Genomic DNA, 26,395 nt, shown 5'->3' on the forward strand with positions numbered 1-26,395 from the left:
TGATAGACACAAAAACCTAGAGTAACTCAGCAGGACAGGCAGCATCTCTGGGGAGAAGGAATGGGTGACGTTTCGGGTCAATGTACCTGTCTAAATGTTCCTTAAACGTTGCAATAGTACCTGCCTTAAATATCTCTTCTGGCAGCTCGTTCCATACACCCACCACCCTTTGTGTAAAATAATTACCCCTCAGTTTCCTATTAAATATTTTCCCCCTAACCTTAAATCTAAGTCCTCGGGTTCTCGATTCCCCTATTCTGGGCAAGAGCCTCTGTCTACCCGAATCTATACCTCTCATGATTTTGTACATGGATAGGACAGGTTTGGAGGGATATGGACCAAACACAGGCAGGTGGGACTAGTGTAGCTGGGACATTGTTGGCTGGTGTGGGCGAGTTGGGCCGAAGGGCCTGTTTCCACACTGTAGCACTCTATGACTCCAAGACCTCTATAAGATCACCCCTCAACCTCCTTGCTCCATCACAACTCTCTGGGTGAAAATATTTTTCCTCATCCCGGTCCTAAATTGTCTACCCCTAATTCTTAAACTGTGACCCCAGGTTCTGGACTCCCCCAACATCAGGAACATTTTTCCTGCATCTAGTCTGTCCAATCCCTTAAGAATGTTATATGTGTCTATAAGATTCCATTAGATCATTCTATTAATCTTGACTGTTTATAAGCATGCAATCGAGATACTGGATTAATGTTTCCGGACAGAGAAGATATACTGTACACAACGCCATGGACTATATCCCTGGGGCAAGATGTGGTAATACCCAGTATTTGACTAGACATGGAGCAAAGGCCATTATCGGCCCCACATCAGTTCAGCAACTCGAGACAGAAGTTGGGAGTCCATGTGGCTTAATCTGACATTTGTGAAGTTTAAAGTTTCTTTACTTTCCTCAATATCACACGACTGCCGCTTTCCCCATAAAAGATCGAAGGTGAATGATTCTGATAACATTCTGCACAAGCAAACCAAAATTCACAACCTGTCCTTTTACTTCAGGAAGCCATGACACAGTCATGAGAAGGTTTTGGAAAATAAAGGCCTTGAGGAATCCTCTGCCTCTGGCAATATTAGAATTCACTCATCCAATCCATCATCCAAAGCATAGGCATGGCAGATAGGACACGAGAACCCTGCCTCTTTGGTGAATGCTTTTTGAAAATCCAATTATATTACATAACCAACAACCAGGTTCAGGAGTAGTTACTTCCCCACAGCCATCAGGCTATTAAACCTGGCTCGGACAAAACTCTGATTATTAATAACCCATTATCTGTTATTTGCACAATCAGTTTATTTATTCATGTGTGTATATATTTATACAATGGTATATGGACACACTGATCTGTTTTGTAGTTCAGTGTCCTATCAGGGACACATGACAATAAACTCACTTGAACTTGAACTTGATCTAATGGTAGGTAGTGTTTCCCACTGTCCACTCGGGTAATACTTACTGAAACAGATTTTTTTTTAATTGTCCACCAAATATTCTGCTATGACCTCTACAAAAATTGACCCTAATATTTTCCAAAGTAGATGCAAGGCAAGCTGGCCATTTCGTACCTGTTTTTTTGCCTCTCATTTTTTTCAATATAAATGTATCATATTGGTAGTCCTTTGTACCTCTTCTGAATCTTCTGAAGTACCTTTACTCTACATCCGGCAAGTTGTGCTTCCTTTTGTTTTTGCAGCACCTCTTTGAAGATCCTAAGTTACAAAGCATCGGGTCCACGGTTGCAGCGATGAGCTTTGTACTTTGATGTCAATAGATGTGCAAGATTTCATGCTGATTCTTCAGTATTCACACACTTACAGTTAAGGCCTTCTGACAAGTCAACTTTCAGAAAGTGACGCAACATTTTTCTGAGAACTTTCAAAGTCACAAGGAGCTTGAATGGCCAAGTTTATTCAGGAACGTTTTATTCCCCACTCATGCAAGCTCTGAACAGCTTACCGTTGCAGTTTTGTGGTCAACATCTGATAGTACCTGAGGCTTTTATCAGCAATCCCTGCTGCAGCAGAAGCTTGATATTCAAACTGTTAAAATATAACAGTGAGAGCGTCCAATGTTTGAGGCATGTTAAATCAATAGGAAATATCAGCCCTGTCAATAATAAGGTGACGTGCCTGATGTTGATAATTAACATGTAAGAACGCAGAACAGTACAGCACAGGCCCAGTGGCCCATAATGTCCACACTGAACATAGTGCCAATTGAAACTAATCTCCTCAGCCTGTACGCATCCATATCCCTTTTGTCAACAATGTCACGAACGTATTAATGTTGACAACAGCTTGTGGCTTCTCAGATGGCAAAGGATTCAGTGGACAAGTCATCCGATCAGGTAGGAGAACTCTAAATTAGAAAAGCAACAAAATGCAGATGCCCAAATTCAGGGAAATCTCGGTACACGTGACAATAATCACCTAAACTAAACTGTCCATTTATTTGGGGGATGGGGGGGGGGTGGAATTAGAGGATAAGAGCGTGGGAATTGTACAAATTAGACAGCTTTAAGAGTTGGAAAAGGCAGGATGAATCAGATGGCAAGTTCTACTGTATCATCCATGCAATTTAGTTTCTGATACAACAGGGTATTTGTAGGATTCTGGGTACTGCACTTCAAGAAAGATGTGAAGGAATTTGAAAGGGTATAGACAAGATTTGCTAAAATGATTCTAGGGGTGAGGTATGTTTTAGAAGGAACTGCAGATGCTGGAAAATCGAAGATAGACAAAAATGCTGGAGAAACTCAGCGGGTGAGGCACTTCAACTCTCCCTCCCATTCCAAATCCAACCTTTCTGTCCTGGGCCTCCTCCATGGCCAGAGTGAGGACCACCATAAATTGGAGGAGCAGCACCTCATACTCCGCTTGCGCAGTTTGCACCCCAGCGTTATGAACATTAACTTCTCCAATTTCAGGTAGTCCTTATTGTCTCCTCCTCTTCTCAGCTCTCCCTCAGCCCACTGGCTCCACCTCTTCCTTTCTTCTTCCTGCCCCCCCCCCCCCCCTTCCCCCCTCCACCCCCCTCCCCCCCCCAACCTCACATCAGTTTGAAGAAGGGTTTCGACCCGAAACGTTGCCTATTTCCTTCGCTCCGCAGCTGCTGCTGCTGAGTTTCTCCAGCATTTTTGACTACCTAGGGTTGAGTGGTTGTGTGGAAAGAATGGAAACACTGGAGATGTTCGCTTTGCAACAGAAGAGGTTGCAGCTAGATCTCATGGAGGCATTTTAGTGGAGAAGATCAAGAAATGTGGGCATAGAATGGACATTTTCACTGTACCTCGGTACACATGACAGTAATACACCAAACATAGAAACATAGAAAATAGGTGCAGGAGTAGAGGCCATTCAGCCCTTCTAGCCTGCACCGCCATTCAATATGATCATGGCTGATCATCCAACTCAGTATCCTGTACCTGCCTTCTCTCCATACCCCCTGATACCTTTAGCCACAAGGGCCACATCTAACTCCCTCTTAAATATAGCCAATGAACTGGCCTCAACTACCTTCTGTGGCAGAGAATTCCACAGATTCACCACTCTCTGTGTAAAAAATGTTTTTCTCATCTCAGTCCTAAAAGATTTCCCCCTTATCCTTAAACTGTGACCCCTTGTTCTGGATAGTCATGAGATGTAATTTCACATAGACCTGTGAGTCTCAGGGGTGACATGAACAGAACCATTGCTTAGCATTAAAGACAGATATAAAATGCTGGAGTATCTCAGTGGGGTCAGGCAGCATCTCTGGAGAAAAGAAATAAGTGACGTTTCGGGTCGAGATCCTTCTTCAGACTGAGAGTCAGGGGAACAGGGAACAAGGGATATTGTCGGTACTTGGGAGAAATGAATGGAAGATATGCAAAAAGCAACAATAATCAAGGAAATGTGGGGCACACAATGGTCCATTGTTGGCTGTGGGATAGATGATAATGGGTAATACAGACAGAGGAACTCGATAGGACAACAGTGAAACTAGTACAACAACTAGTGTGGGGGAGGGACGGAGAGAGATTGGGTTGCAAGGGTCACTTGATGTTAGAGAAATCAAAAGTCATGCATACCACTGGGCTGTACGCTGCCCAAGCGAAATATGAGATCCTGTTCCTACAATTTATGTTTGGCCTCACTCTGAGAATGGAGGAGGCCCAGGACAGAGAGGTCAGTGTGGGAATAGGAAGGGGAGTTAAAGTGTTTTACAACAGGAAGATCATGTAGGGCGAGGCAGACTGAGCAACTGTGTTCGATGAAGCGATCGGCCAGGCTGTGCTTGGTCTCGATGCTTAGCATTGTTTTGTGTGGTGTCTCGTTTCAAAAGTATGTATTTATCTACTGACAGTTGTCATCCTACTACATAGGGGACAAGATTGTCACCGTCAGGAGAGATTACCAACATACTCCTACACTTTCAGCTGGAAATTGGGGATGTTAAGTGCAAAATCCAACTAAGTAAAGGAATGGAAACAATAAAAAACATACAATATTTAAAGCTTCAATTATGTTGATTTAGTCAATCCTTCAAGGTCGGCAGAGGAGCGGCAGGTGAAGGAGATGTGGGAGGTCAGGAACACTGCTGGTGCCTCTGGCTCCTACAACTATGTCCAGGTTCAACTCCTGAAGGACTGTGTAATGCCCTTGTCCCACTTAGGAAACCTGAACGGAAACCTCTGGAGACTTTGCGCCCCACCCAAGGTTTCCGTGCGGTTCCCGGAGGTTGCAGGTGGTTGCCGGAGGTTGCAGGTAGTGGAAGCAGGTAGGGAGACTGACAGAAACCTCCGGGAACCGCACGGAAACCTTGGGTGGGGCGCAAAGTCTCCAGAGGTTTCCGTTCAGGTTTCCTAAGTGGGACAGGGGCATTAGGGAACTGGAGAGGCAACTGGATAACTTCAGGATCATCTGGGAAAACGGGAGTTTCCTGGACAGGACCTACAATGAGATTGTTACACCGAAGTTACCGGAAGAGAGAAGGTGGGTGACGATGAGGAAGGGAAGGAAGCTTGGAGTACAGGGGGTTGTACCTCTTGAAAACAGGTTCACCCTCTTGGAAGCTGTCGGGGCGGAAGACACTGCCATTCTGAATGGGGGACAGGTCTGCGAGTCAAAACATGGTGCTGAGGCAACACCGAAAAAGAGAGAGATGTCCGTCAGAGCCGTGGCAGTCGGGGACCCCATCGTGAGAGGTACAGACAGCGGTTTCTGCGGCAACAGGCGGGATTCAAGGATGGTGTGTAGCCTCCCTGGTGCCAGGATCCAGGACGCTATGGATCGATTGCAGAGCATCCTCAAGGGAGAAGGGGGTGGGGGGGGGGGGGGGGGAGCCGGAAGTACTCTTGCATGTCGGCACAAATGACGTCGGGAAGATGAGGAAAGAGATTCTGCAGCGTGACTCTAGAGAGCTCTGAAGAAGGCTGAAAACCGGGACCTCCAGGGTGGTTATCTCCAGTTTGCTTCCAGTTCCTCGTGCTGGTGAGGGCAGGGACAGGGAGATCAGGGATCTGAATGTGTAGCTGAGGAGCTGGTGCAGGGGGGCAGGGATTTAGATTCTTAGACCGCAGGGGTTGGGGTAAGGGTGAATTGTACAAAAGGAACGGGTTGCACCTTAACAGGCGGAGGAACCAGCATTCTGGCTGGCAGGTTTGCCACTGCTGCACGGGTGGGTTGAAACTAAATAGTGGGGGGGGGGGGGGGGGAGGGGGAGACAAATTGGAAATACAAGGATGGAGCTAAAGGGAAAGAGAGTATAGGAAAAGTCACGAAAGACACCAGAATTAACGGGACAGAAAGCTCTCGAAGGGGTAGGAGAGTATGGCCATGTGAAATTGGAATTGATGTGAAAGGTAAGATAAATAATGGATTAAAAGTATTATATATGAATGCATGAAGTCAAGTCAAGTCAAGTTTATTCGTCACATACACATATGAGATGTGCAGTGAAATGAAAAGTGCCAATGCTCGCGGACTTTGTGCAAAAAGACAAACAAACAAACAACCAAACAAACTACAAACAGAATGGAACAGAATCACATATTCTTTTACATATTAAATATTGTGGGCGGAAGGAAAAAGGGAAAAAAACAGCAATTTAAAAAAAAAAAGCAGTAGAGTGGTTCAGTAAAGTTAGTCCCTGGTGAGATAGGAGTTTACAGTCCTAATGGCCTCTGGGAAGAAACTCCTTCTCAACCTCTCCGTTCTCACAGCATGGCAACGGAGGCGTTTGCCTGAACGTAGCAGCTGGAACAGTCCGTTGCAGGGGTGGAAGGGGTCTCCCATGATCTTATTGGCTCTGGAGTTGCACCTCCTGATGTATAGTTCCTGCAGGGGGGCGAGTGAAGTTCCCATAGTGCGTTCGGCCGAACGCACTACTCTCTGCAGAGCCTTCTTGTCCTGGGCAGAGCAATTCCCAAACCAGATTGTGATATTTCCAGACAAGATGCTTTCCACAGCCGCTGAGTAGAATCACTGGAGGATCCTCGGAGACACTCTGAAGAAGTATAAGAAGTAAAGTGGATGAGCTTGAGGCTCAGTTAGAGATTGGTAGATATGACATTGTGGGGATTACAGAGACATGACTACAGGAGGATCAGGACTGTGAACTGAATATTCAGGGTTACACTTCCTATTGAAAGAACAGGCAGGTGGGCAGAGGAGATGGGGTAGCCCTGTTGGTGAAGGATGGAATTCAGTCCCTTGCGAGGGGTGACATAGCGACTGACGATGTGGAGTCGCTGTGGATAGAATTGAGGAATTGTAAAGGCAAGAAGACACTAATGGGAGTTATCTACAGACCCCCAAATAGTTGCCTGAATATAGGGTGTAAATTGCAGCAGGAGTTAAAATTGGCATGTAACAAAGGTAATGCCACTGTGGTTGTGGGAGATTTCAATATGCAGATAGACTGGGAAATCAGGTTATATGTGGACCCCAAGAAAGGGAGTTTCTGGAGTGCCTCCGAGATGGATTCTTAGAGCAGCTTGTACTGGAGACTACCAGAGAGAAGGCAATTCTGGATTTAGTGTTGTCCAATGAACCAGATTTAACAAGGGAACTCAAGGCAAATAAACCGCTAGGAGGTAGTGATCATAATATGATTAGTTTTAATCTGCAATTTGAGAGGGAGAAGGTTAAATCAGAAGTGTCAGTGTGGCAGTTGAACAAAGGGGACTATGAAGGCATGAGAGGGGAGCTGGCCAAGGCCAACTGGAAAGGGATCCTAGCAGGAATGACGGTGGAACAGCAATGGCAGGAATTTCTGGGCATAATCCAGAAGATGCAGGATCATTTCATTCCAAAGAGGAAAAAAGATGCTAAGGAGAGTAAGAGGCAACCGTGGCTGACAAGAGAAGTTAGGGACAGTATAAAACTAAACAAAAAGGTGTATAACATAGCAAAGAGTAGCGGGAAACCAGATGATTGGGAAACTTTCTAAGGACATCAGAAGGTAACAAAAAGGGCAATATGGGGTGAAAAGATGAAGTACGAAGGTAAACTCGCCAAAGATATAAAGAAGGATAGTAAAATCTTCTTTAGGAATGTCAAGAGGAAAAGATTACTAAAGACGAATGTGGGTCCCTCGAAGGCAGAAACAGGTGAAATTATTGTGGGGAACAAGGAATTGGCAGAAGAGTTTGACAGGTACTTCACTAAGGAAGACACAATCTCCCAGATGTACTAGAGGACAGATGATCTAGGGGGTCAGAGGAACTGAAAGAAATTTTCATTAGGCGAGAAATAGTATTGGGTAGGCTAATGGGACTGAAGTATGTTAAATTCCCTGGGCCTGATGGTCTGCATCCCAGGGTACTCAAGGAGGTGCCTCCAGAAATAGTGGACACATTGGTGATCATTTTCCAATGTTCTATAGATTCAGGATCAGTTCCTGAGGATTGGAGGGTAGTTAATGTTATCCCACTTTTCAAGAAAGGAGCGAGAGAGAAAATGGGGAATTATAGGCCAGTTAGCCTGACATCGGTGGTGGGAAAGATGCTGGAGTCAATTATTAAAGAATAGCGGCATATTTGGATAGCAGTAAAAAGATTGGTCCAAGTCAGCATGGATTTATGATGGGGAAATCCTGCTTGACTAATCTTCTGGAATTTTTTGAGGATATGACAAGTAAAATAGATGAAAGAGTCAGTGGATGTAGTGTATCTGAAAGCCTTTGATAAGGTCCCACACAGGAGATTAGTGGGCAAAATTAGAGCACATGGTATTGTGGGTAGGGTATTGGCATGGATAGAGAATTGGTTGGCAGACAGGAATCAAAGAGTAGGAATAAACGGGTCCCTGTCAGAATGCCAGGCAGTGGCAAGTGGAGTGCCGCAAGGCTCGGTGCTGGGACCGAAACTATTTACAATATATTAATTATTTGGATAATGGAATTAAAAGTAACATTAGCAAATTTGCAGATGGCACAAAGCAGGGTGACAGTGTGAACTGTGAAGAGGATGTTAGGAGGTTGCAGGGAGACCTGGACAGGTTGAGTGAGTGGGCAGATGCATGGCAGATGCAGTATAATATAGATAAATGTGAGGTTATCCACTTTGGCGGCAAGAACAGGGAGGCAGATTATTATCTCAATGGTGTCAGATTAGGAAAAGGGAAGTGCAACGAGACCTGGGTGTCCTTGTACACCAATCACTGAAAGTAAACATGCAGGCACAGCAGGCAGTGAAGAAAGCTAATGGCATGTTGGCCTTCATAACGAGAGGATTTGAGTATAGGAGCAAAGAGGTCCTTCTGCAGTTGTACAGGGCCCTAGTGAGACCACATCTGATGTATTGTGTGCAGTTTTGTTCTCCTAATTTGAGGAAGGACATTGCTATTGAGGGAGTGCAGTGTAGGTTCACGAGGTTAATCCCTGGGATGACGGGACTGTCATATGAGGAAAGATTGGAAAGAGTGGGCTTGTATTCACTGGAGTTTAGAAGGATGAGGGGGATCTTATGGAAACATATAAAATCATAAAAGGACTGGACAAGCTAGATGCAGGAAAAATGTTCCCAATGTTGCGGGAGTCCAGAACCAGGGGCCACCGTCTAAGAATAAAGGGGAGGCCATATAAAACTGAGATGACACTCACCCAGGGAGTTGTGAATTTGTGGAATTCTCTGCCACAGAAGGCAGTGGAGGCCAATTCACTGGATGAATTTAAAAGAGAGTTAGATAGAGCTCTTGAGGCTAGCGGAATGAAGGGGTATGGGGATGAGGTAGGCACGGGGTACTGATTGTGGATGATCAGCCATGATCGCAATGAATGATGGTGCTGACTCGAAGGGCCGAATGGCCTCCTCCTGCACCTAGTTTCTATGTTTCTATGTTCCTTAATACCAATTTCAAACATCGGTCATTTAACCAGAAATATGTCAATTTTGCACTAAAATAAGTAGCATGAACAGGTTTAAAAATAAGTTTAGTTTAGAGATACAGCGCGGAAACAGGCCCTTCGGCCCACCGAGTCCGCGCTGACCTGCGATCCCCGCACATTAACACTATCCCACACACACTAGGGGCAATTTTTTTTACATTTACCAAACCAATTAACCTGCAAACCTGTACGTCTTTGGAGTGTGGGAGGAAACCGAAGATCTTGGAGAAAACCCACGCAGATCACAGGGAGAACGTACAAACTCCGTACAGACAGCACCTGTAGTCAGGATCGAACCCGGGTCTCCGGTGCTGCATTCGCTGTAAGGCACCACCCCAACTTTGCGCCACTGTGACCGCCCAAAGTTAATGACCTTCGTGCCTTAAATAACTCCAGCAAACAAACCATTGCCAGTCTTATAAGGATAACAACCTGTGTTATGCTGTGGGTACATAAAAAACAACATACCAGGATTCCCAGACTCTTTTAGAGCTGGCCAGAATGTCCATCCATTTCATGATACTGCCACAGAGGTGCATTTTGTTAGTTGGTCAGATGTTAAAATGTATCAAATAACTTGGAAATGCTTCTCACAAGTCTTAATTGTGAGTTTGTTACCATTTTATTTTTTAATATATTTGATTTATTTTAGCATTTCATCAGCCTATTACAAATATTTTTTTTCTTATCCTTAAACCAATTTTCCATTGCTTAATATAAATCTTTGTTGCTGCAGTTTAAGACTAAACTAATCTGCTGCACTTGCTGCAGACCAAGATTAAAAGAACATGAAATTACCATGCAAAAGACAAACACAAAGTGTTGGATTAAAGGGCCGGTCCCACCAGCATGCACCAGCGGCGAGCGCGACCTAACGTGGTCGCTTGAGCCGTACGGCCTCGCGGGGCCGGTCCCACTTCGATCGCCGGAGTCGTATGGAGTTGTGCGGAGCTGGTCCCGACATCACGCGGGGCTTCGAGAAACTGACACTGTCCAAAAATTTTGCGTGGCAACGGCCTGTCGGCCCGCAGCCGCATTGAGGCCGTACGCAGCGCCTCGACACCGTACACAGCGTCTTGATGCCGTACACAGCGTTTTGACGACATACGTCTAGCGAGTGGCGTTGCGCGATGACGTCACCACCCGGCGTGCCGTTGCGTGATGACGTAAACGCCTGACGCCGTGCGACGTCCAAATTCAGTCGGCCCGCCTCCTGCCCAGCTGATTGGTGAATATGATGTTGGGACCAGCCCCGCACAACTCCAGACGGCTCCGCGGTTGGAAGTGGGACCGGCCCCGCGAGGCCGTACGCCTCAAGCCACCACGTTTGGCCACACTAGACGCATGCAATCGCATGCTGGTGGGACAGGCCCTTTACTCAGTGGGCCAGGCAGCATCTCTGGAGAAAAAGGATTGGTGAGTATCGGGTCGGGACCCTTCTATGCAGTTGTTTATACAAGGGTTTCTGTGTAAACAATGGTATGCAAACAATGGATCCATTACCACGGAAAACAGTAATCGACAGTTCATGCAAAAAGGGTGAATTTAACAAACAGCAGACAGTGGAGCAGCGGTAGAGTTGCTGCCTTACAATGCTTGCAGTGCCAGTGACCCACCCGGTACTACGATCCTGACTACGGGTGCTGTCTGTGCAGTGTTTGTACGTTCTCCCCGTGACCGTGTGGGTTTTCTCCGAGAACTTCTGGTTCCTCCCACACTCCAAAGAAGTACAGGTTTGTTGGTTAATTGGCTTGGTGTATGTGTGAGTTGTCCCTGGTGTGTGTAGGATAGCGTTAATGTGCTAGTGCGTGGTCAGGGCGGCCTTGGTGGGCCGAAGGCCTTGTTTCCATGCTGTATCGCTAAAACTAAAACTAAAACACAGTGAAACGACACTATGCCTGTGTGCTGGAGCTTCTGACTTCGGTTCAACTACTGTCTCTGTGCCTCCATCACAGTGAGGAGGTGTTTGGTGAACTCACTGTGGTGGATGTTAATTTGTGTTTATTGTGTTTTGTTACTATTACATGTATGGCTGCAGGCAACAGCATTTCGTTCAGACCGAAAGGACTGAATGACAAATAAAGGATTCAATCTCTCAGTTGACTTGGTCTTAGTTTAGTTTATTGTCACGTGTACCGAGGTACAGTGAAAAGCTTTTGTTGCTCACTAACCAGCTAGCGGAAAGACAATACATGATTACAATCGAGCCATTTGCAGTATCCCTGTTGCCTCACTGTCAGCTTAGTGGCCTAATTATTGATCTGAGCTTTGTATTCCATTTCCGACATATAATTTGCCAAAATTTTGTATATTCTGCATCTGAAAATTGGCTTTTGTTGTTCTTTGCTGTTTGTCAAATCCCCTGTAAAGATGAACACTCGGGATGTGACAGATGGAGTCGGCAGCAGTTAAACGGAGGAAAGTTGCTTCACACAATCAGTGAGTGGAAAATTAATTTTCCGATTCTAATTTAACAAAAATGCAACAGAGGCTAATGCTTTCCTCTCCAAAAGTAAGGCATCTCTCGCATGTGAGCAACTTTGGGCCCCGTATCTGAAGAAGGATGTGCTGGCTCTGGAGTGGGTCCAGAGGAGGTTTACAATAATGATCCCAGGAATGAGTGGGTTAACTTACGATGAGTGTTTGACGGCACTGGGCCTGTACTCGCTGGAGTTCAGATGGGTGGGGGGGGGGGGAACCTCATTGAAACACACAGAATAGTGAAAGGCTTGGATAGAGTGGATGTGGAGAGGATGTTTCCACTAGTGGGAGAGTCTAGGACATAGAGGTCATAGAATAAAAGGACATTCCTTCAGGAAGGAGATGAGGAGGAATTTCTTTAGTCAAAGGGTGGTGATTCTGTGGAATTATTTGTCAAGTCAATATATTATTTTGAAGGCAGAGTAATGCCCCTGTCCCACTTAGGAAACCTGAACGGAAACCTCTGGAGACTTTGCGCCCCACCCAAGGTTTCCGTGCGGTTCCCGGAGGTTGCAGGTAGTGGAAGCAGAAAGGGAGACTGACAAAAACCTCCGGGAACCGCACGGAAACCTTGGGTGGGGCACAAAGTCTCCAGAGGTTTCCGTTCAGGTTTCCTAAGTGGGACAGGGGCAATAGATTCTTCATTAGTACGGGTGTCAGTGGTTACGGGGAGAATGGGGTTAGGAGGGAGAGATAGATCAGACATGATAGAATGGCGGAGTTGACTTGATGGGCCGAATGGCCTGATTCAGCTCCTATCACTTCAGAACTTATGTCTTCCACTGGCCTTTCCATGGAGAAAGCCACCGCTATCCAAAAATCTCCTCAAAATTTCCCAACTGCTTCATTTGTTCGACCTGAACAGAGTGTCTCCTCAACAGAATCTTTTTACATTTTACGTCTGTTGGCTTTTGACTGTTGGGAGCTGCTGGTATTAGAGGCTTTGCAGCCGGGGAATTGGTGTTGTTGGGCCCAATGTCAGGAACGGGACGGTGGGAGTTGACGTTCAAAGGCGGGAGGTAGCCAGGTCTGGTTTGTGAAATGTGGTCCAGGAGCAATGTCCCAGATCCTCGCCTCTCCATGATGCCGGGGTGCCTCTTCCCGCCAGCGCTCAGTGAACCGATCCGCAGATTGTCCAGTGAATTTCTGGAACTGCTCGCCGCTGATAAAGGGGAAGAGACCATTTTCTTCCTCTCCAGGAAACCTTTGCCTTCGTCAGTCGGCGTTTGTTTTAAACTGATTGTGAGCTGCGAGTCGGAACTATAATGATCGACGCCCATGTTCCTCTTCTGGACAATGCTCCGTAAACTCGAAACAGAAATTGACGGTAATGCTTCTGGATCCTGGTCCACAGGAATTGTGTTGCAGCGACATAGACTGGAGGGAAGAGACCCAGAGTGGATTTCTTCACAGAACTTCCGTGAGGCAGTTAAAGCAGTGGCTTGATCCAAGGACCTTAATAAAGCTGCAGTGTCTTTCACTTCAATGCTTTGGTGTCTGGTGAAGAGTCGCTTAGGTAGAGATAGACCATTGATTTTGAGAGAAAGTCCTTCTTCCATGGTCAGGTTACGCACTTCCTCTTGAAAGGAAGATGTTTTATGCTGAGATAAGAGTGAAGGAGGAATGGTCAGCCAAGGTTCGGAGTGCAACCTTTGCAGGTGAGATAATTTGGCTCTTGATCGCGATGGGCTGCAGTTCCTGGTGGGAGAAGTTGGTTCTGATGAACCTTTATCATTGACGAGATTAACTGGGTCTCTGAAAGAGAAAACATGCTTCTCCTTGACTACGCCCTGCGTGAGGACAGGCGATGATGTTTTAAGCTCAATTTCTGAGGGTGAGGTGCAAGGGGCCGGTGAGTTTTGATCTTCATTGTCTTTAGGAGGAGGTACATTTAGATACTGCTTGGTAATCTGCCTCCCAGAGGGCGACTTGTCCTTCGTGATGATGATGACTTCCTTTCCTCTTGCCTTGCAAGCATCCAGGAGAATCTGAAGGGTTTCCTTGTCATCAGAGTTGACGGTGTAAACCAGGGCGGAGCTACCCGCGTGGTCTTCCAGACTCGGGTCAGCCCCGCTGCTCAGCAACAAAGCGACGACCTCGACGCCAGCCCGCTCCACGCACGCGTGCATCAGTGCAGTCTTCCCCGACTTGTCTTGGATATTGGGATCGGCGTGGTTTTCCAACAGGTATCTCACCATTTTCGCCCTGCCAATGCTCTGTTGGTCCACGTGCTGCGTCTTGCAAGCGATCATTAGCGGAGTCTCTCCTCGATCATTGCTCTCGTTAATGTAAGCCCCGCCTTCCAACAGCAGCCTGGTGAGCCGCAGTCTGCTCAGGTAGACGGCCTTTAACAGGGAGTTGCCATCTGTGCGTACCTGCGTGGCTTTGTTCATGGTCCAGGAGTCGCTCACAGATTGATGTTCTCCCAGTTGTGCTTCTGCAATAATAAAGGAGAAAATATTTGAACACAACAATTTCACAAATCACCTCGGACAATTCTACAAATTCCCCTCTGCAATAATTAATGACCGTCGAGGACTGGAATATCAGCCATCTGATCCTCAACTGCTACCCATCTGACAGTCAACAGAAGAAAATAAAGCAGTAATGATCCCATTTTTATATGCGAAAAGAAAGAAAAATAATTAAAATTAAATAAATACATTATGAGAGGCATAGGAAGGGGAGACATTATAATATAAGGGTGAAGCAGGCTTTTGACAGAGATGTCTGCTAGCAGGCTTGGTTAGAAAAGCAATTGGATTCTTGGGAAAATGGTTGGGCTGATTTCGAAGAACCAGTAAATCATGGGGCCCACTTCAAAGTCATCTACCAAATACATCAGATAAACTTTCCTTTCATGGAGGTATCTGAAACCAGCTCGGTGCCTGATGAAATAAATAATCCATGTTTTCAGTTCTAAGAAGAACGGTTCGTTTTAAAAACATTGTCAACCTTTGTCTGTAGATTAGGGTAGAAACGAGGGCTTATTAATTATTTTAGAGCACGCTGTCGGAGACCTGACTGAACTACACCTATGGGGGGGGGGGGGGGGGGGGGGGAGAGAGAGAGAGAGAGAGAGAGAGAGAGAGAGAGAGAGAGAGAGAGAGAGACTTGACCTTCAAGATTCAAGAGATTCAAGAGAGTTTATTGTCATGTGTCCCAGATAGGACAATGACATTCTTGCTTTGCTTCAGCACAACAGAATATAGTAGGCATGAATACAGAACAGATCAGTGTGTCCATATAACATTATATAAGTATGTACACACATGAATAAATAAATAGATAAAGTGCAAATAAACAGAAAATGTGCTATTAATGTTCAGAGTTTTGTTTGAGTTGAGTTTAATAGCCTGATGGCTGAGGGGAAGTAGCTATTCCTGAACCTGGTTGTTGCAGTCTTCAGGCTCCTGTACCTTCTACCTGAAGGTAGCGGGGAGATGAGTGTGTGGCCAGGATGGTGTGGGTCTTTGATGATGCTGCCAGCCTTTTACTATTAGCTGTTGATCCTGTCAGATTTAACTCTTCTTCTTCTTCTTCTTCTTCTTCTTCTTCTTTTTGCGTATGGCGTGCATAGCCTAACGTTGTAGGACAACTTGTTCTATTTGATCTTATTTAATTGTGCACGCCGGGTTGATTGCATTCGTCGAAACAGGGCGGACCACGTGAAGGTTGCAATCTCCCACCCCCCAGATTTAACAAGGGCATGAGATCTGTTGCTTTATTGATGATTTTTTCCTGTATTTTACTATAATAAAGATAGTCGTTTGTAACCTAAATGTTTTTTCTCCATTCATTGATCCGAATCCTCAAAACTGCTCATATGTAATTAGGGGCAAAGTCAAAACCTTTATCTCGGGTGGAAAATGCAAAGTCTAGAGGGTCATGGCTTTAGGCTGAGAGGGGTCTAGTTTAAAGGAGATGTGCACGACACGTCTCTTACACAGTAAGTCTTTGGTGGGTCCCTGGAACGTGCTGCCAAGGGTGGAGGCAGATACAATAGTGGCATTTAAGAGGCTTTTGGATAGGCACATGGATATGCAAAGAATGGATCATGTGCAGGCAGAGCGGATTAGTTTAACCTGGCATCATGTTCAGCACAGACACTGTGGGCCGAAGGGCCTGTTCCTGTGCTATATTGTTCAATGTTCTATGTTGAAAGAAAGTGATTTTTAATAGACGAAGATGTTAGTTTCCCCCAATGATTTCCATCCTCTGGTAATAGTTTAGTTTAGAGATACAGCGCGGAAACAGGCCCTTCAGCCCACCGAGTCCGCGCCGACCAGCGATCCCCGCACACTAACACTATCCTACACACACTCAGAACAATTTATAATTTCACCAAAGCCAATTAACCGATTAACCTGTACGCCTTTAGAGTGAGGGAGGAAACCGGAGTACCCGGCGAAAACCCACGCAGGTCATGGGGAGAACGTACAAACTTTGTACGTACAGCACCCGTAGTCATGATACAACAACCCTGGTGTCTGGCGCTGTAATGCCCCCTGTCCCACTTAGGAAACCTGAACGGAAACCTCTGGAGACTTTGCACCACACCCAAGGTTTCCGTGCGGTTCCCGGAGGTTGCAGGTGGTTGCCGGAGGTTGCAGGTAGTGGAAGCAGGTAGGGAGACTGACAAAAACCTCCGGGAACCACACGGAAACCTTGGGTGGGGCGCAAAGTCTCCAGAGGTTTCCGTTCAGGTTTCCTAAGTGGGACAGGGGCATAAGGCAGCAACTCTACCGCTGCGCCACCATGCCGCCACAATGAAATTTGCCTCCAATGCCATCCGGCAATGGGAACCCTTCACTCGGTTAAATGTTTGTCCTCATGTCATTTTTGGTGTAGTTTGTTTTAATGACACAGTGCATAAACAGGTCCTTTGGCCCACTGAGTCTGCAACTCTACCATTGCCCTGCCATGATCTTTTGGCAATCACCCTAAATCTGCTTCTTCTGGTTCAGATCCTTTCCACCAATGGGGACAATTTGTTGATTCCACTGTGGTGGATGTTTATGTTAAATTTTATTTTATGTGGCTGTGCGCCTTGTTGCTTTTCACTTAAGGGCCTGTCCCACTGTGGCGACCTAATTCGCGAGTTTAGAAGAGTTTGCCCTCAACTCATACTCGCAGCATGGGCGACACGAGGTCCTAGGAGGTCTTTGTAACTCTCCTTCATGTTCGAGAGAAGTCTCCGCGCACTCGAGGCCTCAGCTAGGTCGCGGCGTTTTTTTCAAAGATCGCCATGGAAAAAATCGATATTTTTTTACTCGTAGGTTTAGTCGAGGTAGGTCGTAATGCTATTGTAGGTAGTCGAAGGCAATCAAAGGTAATCAAAGGTGTCGAAGGTAAAACTCGTTGAGATAAAAATGGTAAGTAAACCGACCGGTAATGTTAAACTTAAAAGTTGTCTGGGTTCTTAAAAGTGTCTCCACTCCTTCTACCTCCCTTCTCCCCCCTTCTCTGCCCGTACCCCCTCCGCGCTCTCTAAAGGGCTTACCGTAACTGTGCCAGCCGTCTTTTACCTTCCAGTTCATCATGGGTGTGAATTTGTGCTCCCCCGCTTTCCCTGGCCCCCCCCCTTTGCAGAAGTGTTTGTGTGTGTGTGTGTGTGTGTGTGTGTGTGTGTGTGGGGGTGTGTGTGGGGGTGTGTGTGGGGGTGTGTGTGCGTGTGCGTGTGCGTGTGCATGTGCGTGCGCGTGCGTGTGCGTGCGCGTACGCGCGCGCGCGTGCAGAGGGTCGATCCAGCTCGCGGTTTCATCGCTGACGGTCGATCCAGCTCAAGGTTTTTCAGGCGAGTGCCCTCGAGCTTGAAGGTCGAAGACAGTCGCTGAAAAGTCGAGTTAGTGGGACAGGCCCTTTAGTATGGCTGTATGGCAACTCAAATTTCACTGTACCTTAATTGGTCAAGTGATAATAAACGCGAACTTGAACGAATCTTTCTACACTGTTTAGACTCCATGTTATGTTGACTACATCTATCACGTCAATATCTTTCCTCTAATAATGTTAATCAGCCACTCTATACACTCCCTATAATTTAAATCCTTCAATCCTGGACATTTTCCTATCAATCGATTTTGTGCCATTGCCAAGGTCCCTCTAAAAATCAGCAGGTAGGACAGCATCCAAAACTCCAGGTGTGGATAGACCAGTATTTTATAGTTTTGTGTAGTTTATCTTTGTCACGTGTACCGAGGTATAGTGAAAACCTTTTTGTTGCATGCTATCTATCCATCAGTGGAAAGACTATACATGATTACAATCAAGCCGTCCACAGTGCATAGATACAGGAAAAAGGGACAACATTTGGTGCAAAATAAAGTCCAATTTAAAGGTTTTCAATGAGGTGGATGGGAGGTCAGGTCCATTCTCTAGCTGGTGTGAGGAGGGTTCAGTTGCCTGATAACACACCTATACCTTTTGCCCGATAGGAGAAGAAGTGTGACTCATCCTTGATTATTCTGTTGGCTTTGCCGAAGCAGCATGAAGTGTAGATGGAGTCGGTGGAAGGGAGGTTGGTTAGTGTGATGGTCCGGGCTGCGTCCACAATTCGCCGCAATTTCTTGGGGTCTTGGATGGAGCTGTTCCCAAAGCAAGCTGTGATGCATGCTGATTAAATGCTTTATTATTTATTTTTTATTTTTTTATTTGTATTTTTATTAGAAGCAATGTACAGTGGTATAAACCGCGGCATACGACAAAATACATTTAATATACACCTATTTTAAATTAAAAAAGAAAGAAGTAATAGGTCCATAAACATAGACCACGTCTTTTGGAATTGGTCTGCTTTACCTGCTAAGAGGAATCTCATCTCTTCCAGATGTAATGTTTCAAACATATTTGATGTCCACATTTTTATTGTTGGTGTGGGCGCATTTTTCCAGAATTTAAGTATGAGCTTTTTTCCCATTATTAGCCCGTAATTGAATAAATTCTTCTGATACACGTTTAATTCAGGGATACCTTCCGATATTCCAAAAATGATCCATTCTGGTTTTGGTACCAGTTTTATTTTAATTAATTTTGAAAAAATATCAAATATTCCATACCAGAATTTTTGGATTTTTGTACAAAAAACAAAAGAATGCGCTATGGTAGCTTCTTGACACAGACATTTATCACAGATTGGTGAAACATTAGGAAAGATTTTATTTAATTTAGTTTTTGAATAATATAGTCTATGTAATGTTTTGAATTGGATAAGCGTATGTCGTACGTTGATCGAACATTTATGCACCTGTAGTAAATGATTATCCCAGCTCTCTTTTGAAATTTTTATAGCTAATTCTTGTTCCCAGTCTCTTCTAATTCCATCTGTTGTGGGTATTTCTATGTTTAAGATGATGTTATATAAGTACGATATTAGATTAGCTGATTCCGCCTTTGTCTTCATTGCTTCATCCAGTAAGTCGGAAGGCATATTATGATAGTCTTTTGTGTATTTTTTCAGATAATCACGAATTTGAAGATATTTAAAATATTGGTTATTTTTCAAATTATATTTCAGTTGTAGTTGTTGAAATGATAGTAGTTTTCCCAATTCATACAGATCTTCGAGCGTTTTGATTCCCATTCTTTCCCATTGTATAAATGATTTGTCTATGATTGATGGTTTAAACGATGGGTTATTGACTATTGGTATTGAGAGAGATAGGTTTCTTAATTTTAGATTCTGTTTTATTTGTTTCCATGTTCTAATTGTGCTATGTATAATTGGATTTTTATTATAATTTTTATTATTCAAATTTATTGGTGAAAGGATAATCGCTCCTATATTACTCGGGGACCTATTACAAGCATGAGGTGCAATAGTAATTTTAAAAATAAATAAATAAATAAATGGTATCAGGACCTGGCAATGGGAGGTAAAACAACAAAAACAGACTTGGTTGGTAGTCCCCTTTCTGCGGAGTTTAATGTTATAATAGAGCGATTGTTCCTACTTTCTTTCTCTTTCTTTTCTAGGGTCTACTTTCTTACTTTACTTCCTTCTCTAACTTCTTTTCTAAGGGGCTTTCTTTTCCCAACACTCTCTTGCACTTCACGACTCTTGCGCACTTTCTTTACTTTCCTTACTTCTATCTTTTTCTTAAAGCTCAAAAAAATGAAGCGGTACAAAAAATGTATTAAGATATATGTGTTGTGTATTATTGTAATTTACCGTATTTCTAATTTAAAAAAAAGAAGAAAAAAAGAAAGAAGTAAAACAAGAGAGAAAGAGCGAGAAAGAGAGAAAGTGAAAAATAGTGATGTGTAAACCCCTAGACTAACAGATGGTGCAGTCCACGAGTGAACAGGTAAAAGCCTATAGAAGAGAAAAACCCAAATTAATAAAGAAAAATAAAAAATGGACCCTTACGTGTTGATATACCTGCTTCATTTCTCACCACACCCATCATCCTGTTTGTGAATCGGTTTAATTCCAGTTGTGTTGCACCTTACTATACTTGTAATGAATCAATGAAAGGAGACCATGTCTATAAAAATTGCTCTGATTGATAAAATGCTTTCAACCATCAATACTGCTTTACTTCCTGAGGTCAATCATAACCTCCTTTGTCTTGCTGACATTGAGGGAGAGGTTGTTATGGAAGTATGTCAGAACTGTCTCCCTTTTGTTCTCAAAACCATTATTTAAGAAGCTTATGTATGCTCATTACATTATTTTTTCCAAACGGCCCTGGCACTTCAAAGACTATGTACATATAATCCTCATTATTTCTGCACCTCCTTCAGAACTGTATCCATCACTACATGCATCATTTCACCTTGGTAAATGTTATCCCAATATCATGTTATGATTATTACACAAAGCTTGCAGCTATAATGTTCATGCACTTGTTCCAGACACTGCAAATTTCACTGACCTTTCTCATATTTGCCTTCCAGTCTGATTAAATTGTGTTTCATTCATTGATGATGTAAAATCATTTCAACTCCCAGCTTCAATAATGGTTATAAAAGCAAATAGAAAAGATAATGGCTTACCACCATAAAGTGTGTTACTGAGTCACACTTATCAAGCTTGATTTTTTTTCTTGTGTCTATTTAACTTAAATTGGCTTCAGTTGGCTTATCGATTGGTCGGTATCTCTGAAAAATAAAAAGAACACAAGTCAAGTCTATTATCATATGCACAAGTATGGTGATGTACAGGTATGATGAAAACCTTGCTCACATCACACCCCAGGCACACAGACTCAGATACACACAAAAACATAAATTATACATAAATTACATGTAAATTCTACAAGATAGAGAAAAGAAAAAAAATCTGCGAAAAGCAAGACATCAGTGCAAAATACAATTCGAAAAGAGTCAAGAGTCGATATTGTTTTATTGTCATATGTCCCGATACGGAACAATGGAATTCTTACTTGCAGTGGCACAACAGATAAGTAAACGTATTACTCTGTAAACACCATAATAAAGAACAAAAAAGTTCAGTATGTTAAAAAAAGAAGCAATAATCGTGCAAAGACCAAACAATGCATCCAAGTCTATCTAGTTTGAAGCTTGGAGGTTGGAGGTTGTGGTGTTTAATAGCCCGATGGTTATTAAGCAGAAGCTGTTCCTGAACATGGGCGTTACAGTTCTCAGGCTCCTGTAACCTCTTCCCGATGGCATGAGTGAAATGAGAACATTTGCCAGGGTGGTGTGGGTCTCTGATGATGCTGGCTGCCTTTTTGAGGCAGTGACTCCCGTAGATCCCTTCGATGGTGGGGAGGTCAGTACCCATGGTAGACTGAGCAGCGTTCACCACCTTTGCAATCCTATTCACTTCTGGGCGTTTGGGTTGCTGAATCACCCAGTAAATGTGTTCTATACCGTAGTAAGCCAATTGTAGCACAAAAGGTGATTCGTTGTATTACTGAGCGAGGTAGGATTAGGATTTTTTCGGGTCGGGTTAAGAACACGATCGTTGCAGGAAAGTAGCTGTTCCTCAATCTGATGGAGTGGGACATCAGGCTTCTGTAGCTCCTGCTTGATGGTAGCAGTGAGAAGAGGGCATGTCTGGGACAGTGAGGATGACAGATCCCGCCTTCTTGTGGCACTGCCTCATGTAGATGCTTTCAATGGTGGGGAAGGCATCTCAGCATCTCTTCCGGTCTTGTGCGTAGGAATTCCGGTGGTCATGATGCAACCAGTCAGGATATTTTCGACAGTGCATCTGTAGCCGTTTCTCAGGGTGTTTGGTGATATGCCAAATCTCTTTAAACATCTAAGGCAGTAGAGGCCGTCAGTAAGGAGAGCCATCAGTGAGGAGGGCCATTGGAGAGTGAGGGGGAACATGGGTGAATGTGGAGGGCCGTAGGAGAGCGCATGCCTGCTGGCGGTCAGTTGAGGGCGTGCCGCCGAGAACAAAGAGGGGGAGGGAAGTGGAGGGGGGGGGGGGGGTGCGAGTAGGAAGAGGGACTATCAGGACTATACTGAATACTATATCCTGCACCTGTACACGACAAATGGCTGGATTGTAATCAGGCATTGTCTTTCCGCTGACTGCTTGGCACGCAACAAAAGCTTTTCACTGTACATTGATCCACGTGACAATAAACTAAACTAAGCTAAACTTTTATAACATTCTCGGCGCCCTATTTGTGGCGACTCTTTGCATATCATGTATTGTATGCAAAACAAAGAATTTCCCTGTACCAAGTAAATGTGACAATAAATGTGAAATAATTTAGAAATACAGCGCGGAAACAGGCCCTCCAGCCCACTGAGTGCGTTTGTTTTTTTAAAAGAAAGACTTTTGTTGTGTCAAGTTTGAACAGGGACAGGTTGGGCAGACTTGAATCGTTTTCGCTGGAGCGTCGGAGGTTGAGGGGAGACCTGATAGAAGTGTATAGGAATTGCAGACACTGGGCAGAGATAGGGTAGACAGTCAGAACCATTTACACAGGATGTAAATGTCCAAGACTTGGGGGGAGTCTTCCAACACGAGGGCTCACAGCTATAAAGTGGGAGGGTGAAAGTTTAAAGAAGATGTGTGGGACAAGTGTTTTACAACCAGTGTTGGTGGGTGCCTGGAACGCGCTGCTGGGGATAGTGGAAGAGGCAGATACGATAGTGGCGTTTAAACAGGCATTTGGAAAGACACATGGAGATGTAGGGAATGGAAGGCTATGGATCACGTGCAGGCAGAGGAGAGTAGTTGAACTCTGATGAAAGCGTTGTGTTCAGTACACGAGGGGCATTGATAAAGTGAATGGTTGTAGTCTTTTCCCCAGGGTAGAGGATTCTAAAACTAGATGGCTTTTGGATAGGCACATGGATATTGAAAGCATCCAGAGAACCCGCCTCCACTGCCCTCTGAGGCAGAGAATTCCACAGACGCACCACTCTCTGTGAGAAAAAGTGTTTCCTCGTCTCCCTTCGAAATGGCTTACTCCTTATTCTTAAACTGTGGCCCCTGGTTCTGGACTCCCCCATAAATGGCCCCTGGATGCTCTCCAGAGCAATTGCACCCTTTCTACAATGTGTCATAGTCTTACAGCATGGAAACAGGCCCTTCATCCCAACTTGTTCATGCAGATCAAGATGCCCAATCTAAACTAGTCCCATTGAGCCCCATTTGGCCGATATACCTTTAAACCTACTGCATCCGCTGCTCTAGATGTCAGCTAATTTACATCGGTGAGACCAAGCGTAGGTTGGGCGACCGTTTCGCCGAACACCTCCGCTCAGTCCGCCTTAACCTACCTGACCTCCCGGTGGCTCAGCACTTCAACTCCCCCTCCCATTCCCAATCCGACCTCTCTGTCCTGGGTCTCCTCCATTGCCAGAGTGAGCAACAGCGGAAATTGGAGGAACAGCACCTCATATTCCGTCTGGGGTCCTTGCGCCCTTATGGCATCAACATTGAATTCCCCCAATTTGGCTAGCCTGTGCTGTCCCCTCCCCTTCCTTCACCCTCTAGCTGTCTCCTCCCACCCTCCCATCCGCCCGCCCTCGGGCTCCTCCTCCTCCCTTTTTCCTTCTTTCTTTCCCCACCCCCCATCAGTCTGAAGAAGGGTTTCGGCCCGAAACGTCGCCTATTTCCTTCGCTCCATAGATGCTGCTGCACCCGCTGAGTTCCTCCAGCAATTTTGTGTACCTACCTTTAAACCTTATGTGTGCCAGTGTGTGTGTGAGAGTGTGTGTCAGTGAAGCGGCGACAACATCCGGAGTGAGCGGAGACTTGGCAATGCCCGGGGAGCGTTTCCCCCCACCCCCCCCCTCCCGGGAATGCGGGCCGGTCCAGGTGCTCCTCGTCTAGCTGGGGTCCGGGGGAGGTGAGGGTCAGTGACCCGGGGGTCGGGCATCGGAGCGGAGCCTTAGCCCGGGATTCATCCCCACGGCTCCGGAAGCGGCACCGACGCCCCCACTCACCTGGTCCGCTCCTGGCTCTGGGCCAGGGTTAAACCTCCACGGGTTGTGGACAGAACGGCCGACAGACCAGCACCTGCATATTCTTGAGCGTGAGAAAATTGTGATCAGCATGAGAGCGTGAGAATTTTGTGAAGTGCATGAGTCTCATGCTCAATGCGTGAGAGTTGGCAGCCCTGCTAATAATGCAAACATTTTATGCAAGTTCCAATTGTTTGGACAAAAATCACCTATTACTGCTTTATAAAGTTGTTACTTTAAGACCATTTCAGAAATTATGGCAGCAACTAACAAATTAAAGCCAACCAAAAAACAATTAACATGTTCCCTTTCCTGACTCTACCTCATAAGTACTTTAACGCTGTTAACAGAGCAAAGAGATATTAATCTCAAGAATCAAAATGGGGAAGTGGGGGCAATTTTACTTAAATGATCATTCTAAGCCCATTCAGTTCTGCACGGTCAGAGTTATACAACATGTACGTGGCTGGCCCAATTTGTCCATAATGATCAAGTTGGCATTCTGCATGCCCAGGGACTGGCTGCCGTTCCCAGATCAGCTCGCGTCCCAGGGACTGGCTGCAGTTCTCAGGTCGGCTCGCCTGCCCCGACCCTGTGAAAACAAATTGAAAAAAAAAAGTGGTTTTTCGGGTTAGGGGCCGGATTCGGCCCGTGTGCTGTAGGTTGCTGAACCCTGTCCTAGATGTTTGGCCTCATTGTGGTCCCCCCCATGTTTTACAACCAATTCACCTGGTTAGTTCTGTCTCCGGCTGCTTCATGTTGCCGGCGGCTGCACATCCAACCAATAAAGAAGAGAAGAGACGAGACGCGACGTCACTCACAGCCGTCAACCAACGTGCTTCCCCAGACCGCACAGATCGCTCTGATGTGGCGCAAAGAGACAAACTGTGCAGGGACTGAAGGCAGCGTGAGAATTCAGTCATCAGCGTGAGAGCGTGAGAATTGGCTGAAATGCGTGACTCTCATGCTCAAAGCATGAGAGTTGGCAGCCCTATCTAAGGCCAGGATGTGACAACACACACACAGGGAGACACACACACACAAAGGAAGACACACACACACACACACACACACACACACACACACACACACACACACACACACACACACACACACACACACACACACACACACACACACACACAGGGAGAAACACACACACACTGGGAGACATACACACACACAGACACGCACACACACGCAGAGACACGCACACACACACAGGGAGGCACAAACACACACACACAGGGAGACGCACACACACAGGGAGACACCCACACACGGAGACACACACACACAGACATGCACACACACAGGGAGACACACAGAGACACGCACACACACACAAGGAGACACACACATGGTGACAGACGCAGACACACACACACCTTTCCTTCCCCCTCTCTCCCTCCTATAGCTCTGCTATAGGATCTTTGCTGTGCAAGGACTGGAGACAGCGTGAGAATTCTGTCATCAGCGTGAGGGCGTGTGAATTGGTTGAAATGCGTGAGTCTCACGCTCAAAGCGTGAGAGTTGGCAGCCCTATGCTTGTTCATAACTTCCCGATAGTGATGACACAGTGGGCAGGTGATGAAAAGAGCACTTGGTATGCTTGTCCTCATAGGCCCAGACATCGAATATAAACGTCTGGATGTCATGTTGTAATTTTACAAAACACTGGTGAGATCATGCTGAGACTATCATGCACGGTTCATAGAAACATAGAAAATATGTGCAGGAGGAGGCCATTCGGCCCTTCGAGCCAGCACCACCATTCATTGTGATCATGGCTGATCGTCCCCTATCAATAGCCCGTGCCTGCCTTCTCCCCATATCCCTTGACTCCACTAGCCCCTAGAGCTCTATTTAACTCTCTCTTAAATCCATCCAGTGACTTGGCCTCCACTGCCCTCTGTGGCAGGGAATTCCATAAATTCACAACTCTCTGGGTGAAATTTTTTTTTCTCACCTCAGTCTTAAATGACCTCCCCTTTATTCTAAGACTGTGGCCCCTGGTTCTGGACTCGCCCAACATTGGAAACATTTTTCCTGCATCTAGCTTGTCCAGTCCTTTTACAATTTTATTCTGGTTGCCATTCTACAGGAAGGACGTGCTAGCAATAGGGAGT

General features: G+C 45.4%; 1 protein-coding gene across 1 annotated transcript; it reads right to left on the reverse strand.

The window, feature by feature from the left end:
• Positions 1–12,650: 12,650 nt before the first annotated feature.
• Positions 12,651–14,292, reverse strand: ankrd34b (ankyrin repeat domain 34B). Its single transcript, XM_033018738.1, has one exon. The coding sequence runs from the start codon at positions 14,258–14,260 to the stop codon at positions 12,677–12,679; it is 1,584 nt and encodes a 527-aa protein (XP_032874629.1). The 5' UTR covers positions 14,261–14,292; the 3' UTR covers positions 12,651–12,676.
• Between the last annotated feature and the right edge of the window lie 12,103 nt (positions 14,293–26,395).

This window comes from Amblyraja radiata, chromosome 3 (genome assembly GCF_010909765.2).
Source record: "Amblyraja radiata isolate CabotCenter1 chromosome 3, sAmbRad1.1.pri, whole genome shotgun sequence".
NCBI lineage: Eukaryota > Metazoa > Chordata > Chondrichthyes > Rajiformes > Rajidae > Amblyraja > Amblyraja radiata.